Raw genomic sequence first — 12245 nt, forward strand, 5'->3', positions numbered from 1 at the left:
TTTCTTTCCTTTCTTTCCTTTCTTTCCTTCCTTTCATCTCATGTTAATCCTCACCCAAAGATATTTTTCCATTGATTTTTAGAGAGAGTGGAAGAGAGATGGAAAGACAGAGACAAATATCAATGTGAGAGAAATATCGATTAGTTGCCTCATGCATGCGCCCAGACCAGGACCTGGGCCAGGGAGGGACCTGCAACCAAGGTACATGACCTTCACTGGAATTGAACCCATGACCCATTCGTCTACAGGCTGATGCTCTATCCACTGAGCCAAACTGGCTAGAGCCCATAGTTCCCTTTTTAGAATCTCACAGTTCAGAGTGAAGCTACTGGTTGTGTAGGTTAGTTTGATGTTCTTTCTGTGCCTAGTTCTATAGTGTGATATAATTGCAGCAAGGAATATACCTGAACCTTTGGGGGACGTTCTTAGAAACAGCAGCCTCTTTGGTTGACATTGTTGTAATTTTCCTAATGCTTGCACCTTGGCAACCAGGAGACTCTCTAGGTCAATGGGACCAACTCATCTAGTGGCTGGACTGGGTCAGAAAGGCAAGGTGAAAGCCACCATCTTCTCTGCACCTCCACAGAGAATCTTTAATTCCACATACTCTTCCTTTCTCTCTCCTTACCAGATTATGCTAAGCCTTCGAATAAGCTTAGGCCAGTGATGGCGAACCTTTTGAGCTCAGCGTGTCAGCATTTTGAAAAACCCCAACTTAACTCTGGTGCCATGTCTCATATAGAAATTTTTTGATATTTGCAACCATAGTAAAACAAAGACTTATATTTTTGATATTTATTTTATATATTTAAATGCCACTTAACAAAGAAAAATCAACCAAAAAAATGAGTTCACGTGTCACCTCTGACATGCGTGTCATAGGTTCGCCATCACTGGCTTAGGCCTTCACCTAATGTAGGACCCATGACTTTATGGTTGTTAGATCTTGAAAAAGAATGACCATCCTGAACATCATCCAAGACCATTTTCTGTATGATTGAAGTGTGCTTTGCTCTTTATATTATGTATGAAGTGATTCTTGGTTTTAGGAGAGCAATATAGAACATGGACAAGATGCAAGGAAGGCATTATCACCTATTCTTGCCTTGTTCATGAAAATGTATCCATTCTCTCTCCCATCTACCTCTTGCATAGTATAATAAGTTGGATATTAACTACAACAGATGGATACAGCTCAACTCCATACTAGCTAACTAATGTACTTTCCCCAGATAAGATAGTAACTTGGCTGTAATGCATATGAGCCCCCCTCACCAGGCCCCCCAGCCCAGAGGACTTGTGTCAGGAAGAGGAGTCCCCATAACATCTGGCTTTGAAAACCAGTGAGGATTACAGCTGAGAGAAATGAAGGGCTGTGGAAGACCAAGATATTATTCTTAAAGGACTCAACCACAAGCTTGCTCACGCTGAGCTCCAGTGCAGAGGCAGCAGTTGGAGAAGTGCCCGGGTCATACAGGGAGAAATTTAATTGACTAACCCTAGGGTAGGGCTGGAGGGGCAGGGATGGGTGGTAAATCTCTCTGGGGATGGAAATTTTGGCAGATGCCATTGTTCCATTGTTATATTCTCCTTCCACCTGGCTGGTCCAGATCTGTCACTCTCCAATAACCTGGCTAACACCGTTTGCCCTGGCATGGCATTCCTCAGAGATCCTCCCCTGCCCAACCTGCTTGCCCTGGCAGAAGTTCATCCCAGGCATGCTCCTGGCCCTCCAAATAGGTGGAGGCCAGCCTTGGCTCACAGTGCAGTCTTTCCCAAGCACTCTCGAGCTGGCATAAGCAGCGACCAGCCTCGGCTCACATTGAAACTGCTACTAGGCAGTGCCAAGGCCAGCACGAGTGGCAGCCAGCGTCAGCTTGAATTGTGGCCTTTCCCAAGAGGCCACAAGGCTGGCACCTGCAGTGGCTGGCCTTGGCTTGTTTCCTAGCTCCCACCAAGCAGTTGCAGGCCAGTCTCAGCCTGCACTGGAGTCCCTCCCAAGAGGCTCCAGACCTGACATGTCCTTGGTTAATAGGGAAGTCTTTCATGACTCACTTTTGTACATTTGCTGAAGATAGTTGAGTATTGTGGTTAAGTGGAGTATTCTGGAGCCCAAATGTTTACTTATTGGTGACCTTGGATAAGTTCTTTGATCTTCCTATGCTCAATTTACGAACTCTGATCATGACAATGCCTACTTCATGGAGTCTGTATGAAGATTAAAGAGGGTATCACATGAAAAGTGCCTAGAAATTGGTTACTGGCCCTACATAATAGCTACTTTTATGGAAAAATATATGGACATAGCATTATTTTGCCTTGCTAAGTGAGGAAATGATCACCACAACCTTTATAAAAACAGAAATTCTACTTGAGCTGCCAACTTGTTTCAAAAAGCCATTAAAAGTGGGCAAATATTGCTGCTGTGTGATGGATAAATGGGAGTGTGTTTTATTATTGCTACTTAGCTGGTGTAGGATTGAAATTTTCCATGTAATCTTTTGTTTTTAAAGCAGCTTTGTCAATGATGCTTCCCACTAGAGACCTTGGAGGAAACTGTGTATCTTTCATTACTGACTCTTTATCTGCCTTGTGCTATGTGATTCCTGCCTAAATATATATCTTATTTCTGCTCACCTCTCTTATTTATTAAAATTGCATTAAACACTTAACTATTTTCTTATCTCCTTTACTTTTAATATCTTCCATGAGTGTATATTTTGGTTTTCTTCCTCAAACATTTGTAAGCACTGTGTATTGAACAAGCACTTAACCTGAAGTATGTTAGTGATGCCCAAATTAATGATATTGGGCAGAGGAACAAGGGAATTTCAACTTCCAAATGTTATACTTCCTTATTAGATTTTTGTCTTTGTGTATTTTGTTGTTGTTTTACTTTTATAACATTTTTAAAAGAAAAAATTTAAACTATGATTTATATAGTCACTATTTAAAGAATCATTATGATGAACAGGACTAAGACTGAAATAGACACAAAACAGACATTTAGACTTGGCCCCAAAGCCTTCTAAATTGACTCTCTTGATTTAAAATTACAATCTTTGCAAGTATTTTTTTCCTTTTTCTGTGTCTGTTTTGATTTGCAATTATTGGAGAACTTAAAAGCAAGAAAAAGATTGGTTCCCAATGCAATCTACAATTTTACATTGCTGATTGAATCCTGGGCACCTGTAATATTGAACTGCAGAGACCTACAGGGTATAAAATACAACTGTGTTCATGATTCTTAGTCATATTCGTCCTTTACTTGTAAGCAAAATGTCATAGCACTGTTAGCTATTAGTGCATTTATTATACCCAGAAATAAAGAATTGGTAGTGCTGAGCAAAATGTTTCCTTATTTTTTAAAAGATTTTTAATTGATTTTTAAAGGGAGAGGACAGGAGAGGAAGAGAGAAACGTCAATGCAACTGGGCATGTGCCTTGACCAGAACGAACCTGGCAACCGTTCCCGGCACGAGATAATGCCCAACCAACTGGACCACACCAGCCAGGGCAGAATACTTCTCTATTGCTCTCACTAGAGGAATTTAACTTCGGTATCTCTACCTGCAGGCAACATGAAGGACCGGCTAGCAGAACTTCTGGAGTTAACCAAGCAGTATGACCAGCAGCTCTCCGACGGGGACGATGAATTGGACTCGCCCTACGAGGACTTCGTGTTCGAGACAGACCACATCCTGGAGTCCTTGTACCGAGACATCAAGGGCCTTCAGGATGAAAACCAGCAGTTGATGATCGACGTGAAGCGGCTGGGAAAGCAGAACGCCCGCTTCCTCACGTCCATGCGGCGTCTCAGCAGCATCAAGCGCGACACCAATTCAATCGCCAAGGACATCAAGGCCCGCGGTGAGAGCATCCACCGCAAGCTGCGCGCCATGAAGGTGCTGAGCGAGGCGGCCGAGGCCCAGCACGGACCCAACTCGGCGGTGGCGCGCATCTCCCGCGCGCAGTACAGCGCGCTCACCCGCACCTTCCAGCGCGCCATGCACGAGTACAACCAGGCCGAGATGAAGCAGCGTGACAACTGCAAGATCCGCATCCAGCGCCAGCTGGAGATCATGGGCAAGGACGTGTCAGGCGAGCAGATCGAGGACATGTTCGAGCAGGGCAAATGGGACGTGTTCTCAGAGAACCTGCTGGCCGACGTGAAGGGAGCGAGGGCGGCCCTCAACGAGATCGAGAGCCGCCACCGCGAGCTGCTGAAGCTGGAGAGCCGCATCCGTGATGTGCACGAGCTTTTCCTGCAGATGGCGGTGCTGGTGGAGGAGCAGGCCGACACCCTGAACGTCATCGAGCTCAACGTGGAGAAGACCGTGGACTACACTGGCCAGGCCAAGGCGCAAGTGCGCAAGACCTTGCAGTACAAGAAGAAGAACCCCTGCCGGACCATCTGCTGCTTCTGCTGCCCCTGCGTCAACTAGCAGGCTGGCCTGGGACCCCGCACCCCCTCTCAACGGGAATGGGTTGGGAAGCGCACTGGGAAAGATTTGGGGGCTCCCTTCACTGGGGCGAGTTGTCCCAACTCGTACGGACCTCAGTTTTTAGAGAAAGAAGAAACCTGAGGTCCAAAAATTCCAACCCAGCCCATGCTTGGGACTATAGTTGATGCCTTCCGATGTTTCTGCAGTAAGTACAGAGATACCCTGAAGTTGTGTGAGGTCGTTATATGGCAAATTGCATCCTTGCCCTCTTAACAGAAGCCACATAAAGAACTGACTAGCGAACTGGAGGGTACATGTCCCAGGCATGTTTCCTAGTGAAATTCTAGGAGGAAGTCAATTCCGCATTGGCTAATAGTATGAACTCATCAGAACAAATTCATACCCTCTCCTGAAAGTACCTTGGTTCTGTTCAATTTCACGTCTTTCATTTCCACTCCTCATCTGGTTTATGCTGTGTGATTCCTGTCTAGAAGTATACCTATTTCCTTCCTGCTCACCTCCATACTTATTAAAATCACATTTAACACTCACTATTTTCTTATCTCTTTACTTTTAATATCTTCCATCAGAATATAGTTGGGATTTTTTCCCAAAATATTTTTAAGCACTGAGTATTGAACAAGCCCTGAAATTGATGTGTGTATCAGTCACATTTTATATATTTTTCATAATTAAAAATAATTTAAAATTTATCTTTTTTTACTTGATTGTTACAAATGCACATATACATATGTAAATTGTGAAGTACTAATATTCACTAACACATGTACATAATGACTAATTGGTTTTCATTTTACTTTTGTAAATATAAACTATAAATATCAGAAAAAACACTTTTACTGGTTATTGGTGTTGGTTGTCTTGTTTTGAGTTTATCTCATTCCCATCTGCATATCCAGTCCAATTTGGGCAGGAACTTTATTTTGAACAACTCTGTGTCAGTTATAGTGATAAAGACAGATGTCAACAGCTGAAAATAAATCCAGAACTAGATAATAAAATAAATTTCTTGGAAATATTACTTTTGTTTTACTGTGGACCATTCCTTTCATGCATTTAAATGGAGTAATTTAAATTAAAATATTTCTTTTTAAGTTAGTTTAATAAACATTACATTATCATTTTCCCTTTTATGTATTTGTACCTTAGTTTACTTTCTCAATTATTGTGTTGAAAATTCTTGTAGCTTCTTAAAGTTGCAACATCTGGATAGAACTCTGAATAGCGAAGAAAAAAATGAAAAAGCATTCATATGGGAGTGTGTCTTCCTTTCTCTCCTAAGTTACTTACAACAGTTTAGCAAAATCATCATGTTTTAAGGATTTGCTTTCATTTGCAAACTTTGGAATGTCCTTAAACCCACATTCACCGTGCTTCCGGTCTTCCTCCTGAGTCAACTCTGAACTCTTTCTACTCATTATTTAATAAATGAGAATTTATTCAGCTGCCATAATTCTCAGGTCCTTCAGACAGGGACATTTTAAAAGGAGTAGAACGAAGAATGTGTGAACTCTGTAACCCACTGACTAAACTGCTTACGACCGTGAAAATCTACCCCTGCACCTAATTTTAATTTCATGCTTAAATATGAGAATTGTGGAAACCAAGTCCCACCAGGCTCTTCTCAGATTTCTCACAATTTCTCAGCTAACTCCAGGGATGTTTCACCTGTGGCCTAACTTGGTCGAATTCCCTTTCCCTAAAAAATAAGTCTTCTTCATACAGCTCCATTGTCTTTCGTGGAAGAGAAGAGATGTGGAGAATACAGACCACCAGTTAGTTTGCACAAGAGAGAATAATTCATGCATTTGACTTGTTTAAACCCATAAAGCATTTTCTTTGCTTAGAACCATTCATAAAAATAAAGGCGTTTGCAGGCTCCATGTACTTTTGAGTTCCCCATATTTCACATTGAAGAATTGGGTAAAAACTGCACTTTAATATACTAAGAGATTAGTTACCTCTTGCCTAGGAAAAGGTAAGAATTTTTCTTTCTGCTTTTTAGTAACCATCTGGGTGTGACAGTGGCTAAGAGCCCAGATTCAGGACCCCACTCACTGTCTCTGCCTCATGTTAGCTGTATGACTTGGCATGCTACTTAGCCTCTGTGCCTCAGTTTCCTCATCTGTAAAATTGACACACCGTACCTCGTAGAGTTGTTTGAAGAAATAAAATGATTAAATATGTAAAAGCACTTAGAAAGCACCTGGCATATGCTACGTGCTATGTTTATTATTGTTATTAAATAATTTTCTCGTGGACTTGAGTAAATAAATAGTTATTAGCGTCTGAGGAAAAATAAACACTTATTCTTCTGTTAAGTCTTTCAAAAAATGGAAAAAGGAAACCAAGACCCTATCTTCTTTTACTACCAGGGCATTTTTTTTCTACAATGAAAAAACTATTTTTCACGGTGGCATTTCTATTCCTTCTTATATCCATACATGTCCTGGAAAAGAAATTCAATGTTCCATTCAAAAAAGTGAAGCAGAAAGCAGCTGTTCTGCTCAATTTGGCAAGTGCTTCCCCCCGAGTCTTCCCAAGCTGTGAGTCCCAAAGCCCCAGAAGGAGTTCAGCTGTGGAGGCCCATCACAATAGATCAAGGGGAAGGGACCTGGTGGCTTTTCCCACATCCTGCCCTGTTTTCCCTGGAGCCCTTCTTGGCTCTGACTGCCAGGCCAAGCAGTGGGTAAAATGCTGGCTTTCTGTGCAGGAAAGGATCTTCCAGCGCCACCCAGAGATGCCGTTTGTTGGTTCCCCCAATCTTGTGACGCTCTGAAGAGTGACTTTGGGCAAAAAGACTTTGTGGTAAATCTGCAAAATTCATACACTAATGTCATTTCATGTACAAAATGAAGGAACCCACCACAAAGAACAATAGCGCCTTCAGGGGGTGAAGGTGGAAATCTTTTAAAGCTATTTTAACATAGGCCACAACTACTTCCAACTGACCAAATGCCGCACTTTCCAGCCACAACCATAGGTTATAGGTGGTGACAACTCCAGAAACATCAGAGATAGGAGTGGTGCTCCCCTAGGAATCAGTATTCAGCATAATCTGAAGGACAGTTTTGTTTTTTTTAAATATGTTTTTATTGATTTTTAGAGAGAGGAGAAGGGAGAGGGATAGATGGAAACATCGATAAGAAAGAAACATCATCAGTCCGCTGCTTCCTGCATGCCCCCTACTGGGGATGGCGCCGCAACTCCGCAACTCCGGCCTGTGCTCTGACCAGGAATTGAACTGTTGACCTCTTGGTTCCTGGGTTGATGCTCAACCACTGAGCCACACAGGCTGGGCTGAATTACAGTTTGTTTTTTTAAATATATTTTTATTGATTTCAGAGAGGAAGGGAGAGGGAGAGAGAGAGAGATGAAAACATTAATGATGAGAGAGAATCATTGATCGGCTGGCTTCTGCATGCCCCCTACTGGGGATTGTGCCCGCAACCCTGGCATGTGCCCTTGACTGGAATCGAACCTGGGACCCTTCAGTCAGCAGGCTGATGCTCCACTGAGCCACACAGGCTGGGCTGAATTACAGTTTTTTTAAAAGCCGATCAATAATTTTAAAATGTTTGAACTGAGACATCATGGGAGGAAGTTTCTGTCCTTTCAAGGTAATGACTTGGAGAAAGAGTAGTGTTTTTGTACTAATGCTTTATGTTTACTTAAAAACAGTCCCAATGCTTTATGGTTAAAAGTCAGTTAAATGTCATATGCAAATATTTTTCAGGCTCTACAATATAAAGTTCCTATCTTGACAGGAAACTACTAAAGATTGTGGATAGCTTAAAAATAATAAAATAGGGTGTCTATAGTCTTAGACTTTATGTATTAATCCTATCATTCTATTTGCTATTATCAGACATAATTTCTACTCCTCTCTTTGAAATATGCCAAGTATCTCTATCTGCAGAATTCAATTCCCTCATTTGTAATCAAGAGGATAGTTTGAAACATCCAGTAGTAATCAGAGTAACAGTGGACTTAGTTTTGATAGCATAATTGAAAATCATTGCAATTAATGCAATGGGGCTATTAGAAATGGAAAGTGAATAGGATCGAGAATGTAACTTCACCAACACATAACTATTGAGCATCTTTATTACCAACATGTGTTATAAAGAATAGACAAGGTATTCTTTTGTTGTAAAGATTTTACATTGCTAGCAAGAAAGAAGGCTTTCTGAATTGATGATCTGGGTGATACTACACAGGATGCTTTAAAACCAGTGATATCCTGACAAATGAGGAGTGAGAGACAAGTCCCATCATTACCATTTTTTTAATTCCTGGTGTTTATTTTAAAAGTATTCTTTAGGGACTCTTTCCCCCTCCCCACGTGGGAGTCTGTGCTTGTTCTTCAATAAATTTCCATCTTTGCTAAAAAAAAAAAGTATTCTTTATACCCTTTTTAATTGCAAGTATTCTTAGCTACTTGGACCTCTCTCTCTCTCTCTCTCTCTCTCTCTCTCTCTACTAAAAAAAATGTACATTTTATGGTTCTATAGCCATTTCTTTAGACATATTTCTCCCTTTATACCCCCGTATCCCATAATATTTTATAGTGGGTAAAAATAACAGAGCATGCAATATATATATATGTCCTTATTTCTATTTTCCAATAGGCTCAGTTACTAGTATTTGCACATGCCCAGTTTAGCTATCCCAAACAGAAAAGCACTTGAAGCTGTGTAATAGGAACATACGTGTAATGCATGTGTTCCTATGTGTCTGTGCCTAGATCTTTATGTTTTTCATGAATGTGGTCTCCAGTTATGTGTCCCTTTTGCCTGATACCTCCTGGATACTTAGGTTACTCATACTAGGGGATTAGTTCTAAGCACCATAAATCTGTTATGGAAGAAGGTAGTGAAAGAAGAAAAGAAGGAATGAGTAAGTACCCACACACACCAAAGCTCCCTGGCTGAGGCAGAGCAGTGCCTACATTTTCTAAGTCTTCTTGGCGATGGATGATACCTCATATTTGTTCTACACTTATTCCCCACCCCCTCAGTTTCTTTGTTTTGTTTGCCAAGTGTGTTGAATTTTCACTATTTGCATGTTCCTGTTTGTCTAAATTATGTTTAACTGTTTGCTCTGACCCTACATCCTGACTGCTGTTCATCTGCGAGTTTTCCTGGCTGTCTTTCACCCTGACCTTCAACTTATGCACACGTTGGGCACTAATCTGAGTCTGACCACGCTTTGCTCGATAGTTGTCCCAGTCCACAGCAGATAGATATGTCACTCAACCAACAGAATACCCATTGGTATAAACACTTTCCAGTTTACAGAGTGCTTTGATCTCATTTTTTTTTTCATGACAAGCCTGTGAAGTGATATTGCCATCTCATTTTTCGAAGAGGTGGAAACTAAGAACTCAGTCCTCTAACATTTGACAATAGTTATGTACTTCTGTGTGTCTGTTTCTTACTCTCACATTACTAAGCTTCCTCTCTAGGAATGTTCATGTCAACATCAATCTAGAAGCATAAATTGCATGAAGAGACAGAGAATGTACATTTTCTTTGACTAATCTCTGTAACATTAATAAAACATGTTCTTTTCTTGAACTTCTGACTCTACATTCCTCACCTCCCCCTACCTTTAGCTCTTCCTCCTCAGTCTTCTTTGCAGATTACTCTCCCTCTTCCCAGTCCTCACTGCTGAGTTTGCATTCAAGGACTTTTCTCAGCCTACCGGATTTCCCCAGGCTACTCCTCTCACTCCCAGAGTTTCAAATACCGCTTATGCTGATGGCTTCCAGATCGGTATCTCCAACCCTGACTTCTCAGCTGAGACTTGGATCTGTACCTCCCACTGTCTATCAAACAACTGCAACTAAATGTCCCACCAGCACTTTTATTTTTTTTTATTTTTTTTTAATATATTTTATTGATTTTTTACAGAGAGGAAGGGAGAGAGATAGAGAGTTAGAAACATCGATGAAAGAGAAACATCGATCAGCTGCCTCCTGCACATCTCCTACTGGGGATGTGCCCGCAACCCAGGTACATGCCCTTGACCGGAATCGAACCTGGGACCTTTCAGTCCGCAGTCCGACGCTCTATCCACTGAGCCAAACCGGTTTCGGCAACCATTTTAGTGTTTGCGGTGAGTATACAGATCATAACTACCATGGATAACAGGAATTGCTTATATTTTATGGATTTGTCCCCCATCTCTGATTACTGGGTTCAAATAAAACTGATGTTCTACTTATCTCGTACCTGACCTTTATATGTAGTGCATTGTTAGCATCGACCTATGAACTAAGAGGTCACAGTTCCATTCCCAGTCAGGGCACATGCCCGGGTTGTGGGGCATGTGCAGGAGGCAGCCAACCAATGATTTTCTCTCATCATTGATGTTTCTGTCTCTCTCTCTTCCTCTTTGAAATCAACAAAAATATGTCTTTATATACAAAGCATTGCTATGGTTCTTCTTTCTACTTCTAATAATAATAGATATATTTTGTGCCAGGCACTGTGCACACAGTAGCTCATTTTGTGTCATCAACTCAATAATCCTATGGATAAAAACAAAACAAAACATGACACTCCTTATATATATTAAAAATATTGAGACTTGCCCTGACCAGTTGCCCGCAACCAGGTACATGCCCTTGACCGGAATTGAACCCGGGACCTTTCAGTCCGCAGGCCGATGCTCTATCCACTGAGCCAAACCGGTTTTGGCCCCACCAGCACTTTTAATGCTACAGAACCCACCTTTTCCCCCACCCACAGCTCCTGTTCACACTATCTTGCAAATGGCACCACCCACTGCTCTCTAACCCCTCTGCCCAGACCAGCACTGCTCCTGAGGTGCATTCTCCTGGCCAGCATCATCCCTCTCTTCACTGAGCAACCTGTGCTTCCTCTGCTATACTGCTTTTTTATTAAATTTATTGGGGTAACCTTATTTATTAAATCTATATAGATTTCAAATACATAATTCTCTGATTCATTATCTGCAAACAGCCATCAGTTTGTGGTTTAAATGCATATTGCATTGTGTGCCCACCACCCAAAATCAAATCTTGTTTGATTGACTAACCCTAGGGTAGGGCTGGAGGGGCAGGGATGGGTGGTAAATCTCTCTGGGGATGGAAATTTTGGCAGATGCCATTGTTCCATTGTTATGCTCTCCTTCCACCTGGCTGGTCCAGACCTCTATGAGGTTTTTTTTTGTTTGTTTGTTTGTCTTATTTGTTCATTTCTTTCAGTTTTTTTTGAAAGATATGATCTAAACATTTATTATCTGAAAATCTTGGTTTTAAAATGAGTCAGAGTTCTTTTTATGGATGTTTGTTGAAGATGAAACATACTTGCAAAAGCATCAGAGTAAAACAATGACTGTCTGTAGATGACAAAACCTAAAATGACATGGTTATAGATCTGATTATAATCTGACCAAGAACTTTGCTTTTCTCTAACATAGAACATTTTAAGATAGAAATAATTACAAATGAATATTGTACCAGGACTTGGTAGACTCTTGGAGTTTTTATGTAACCTCCAATCTATATATATAAATGGCTAATATGCAGTGTCCCTCTCAAGAGTTCAACTGGGAGACTGGGAGTTCGATCGCTCGCTGTGATGTGTGCTGACCACCAGGGGGCGGCACAGAATGAAGGAAGGCTCCAACCGGCAGCCAGAAGGCCCCAATCGGCCCTGATCGCTGGCCAGGCCTAGGGACCCTACCAGTGCACGAATTTTGTGCACTGGGCCTCTAGTATATAATATCCATTTAGTAATAAGAATATAT

The 12245-nt window shown here is 41.5% G+C and overlaps 1 protein-coding gene across 4 annotated transcripts in view; it reads left to right on the plus strand.

The window, feature by feature from the left end:
• The window catches only part of STX11 (syntaxin 11), a 39383-nt gene extending 33896 nt beyond the window's left edge, over positions 1-5487 (plus strand). For all 4 annotated transcript variants that reach the window (XM_014533912.1, XM_014533911.1, XM_014533913.1 and 1 more), the window contains one exon: positions 3577-5487. In XM_014533912.1, coding sequence (XP_014389398.1) covers positions 3577-4445 — 869 coding nt within the window. In that variant the 3' untranslated portion in view covers positions 4446-5487. The remainder of the gene's footprint in view (positions 1-3576) is intronic.
• Positions 5488-12245: the final 6758 nt, after the last annotated feature.

This window comes from Myotis brandtii, unplaced genomic scaffold, assembly GCF_000412655.1.
Source record: "Myotis brandtii unplaced genomic scaffold, ASM41265v1 scaffold123, whole genome shotgun sequence".
NCBI lineage: Eukaryota > Metazoa > Chordata > Mammalia > Chiroptera > Vespertilionidae > Myotis > Myotis brandtii.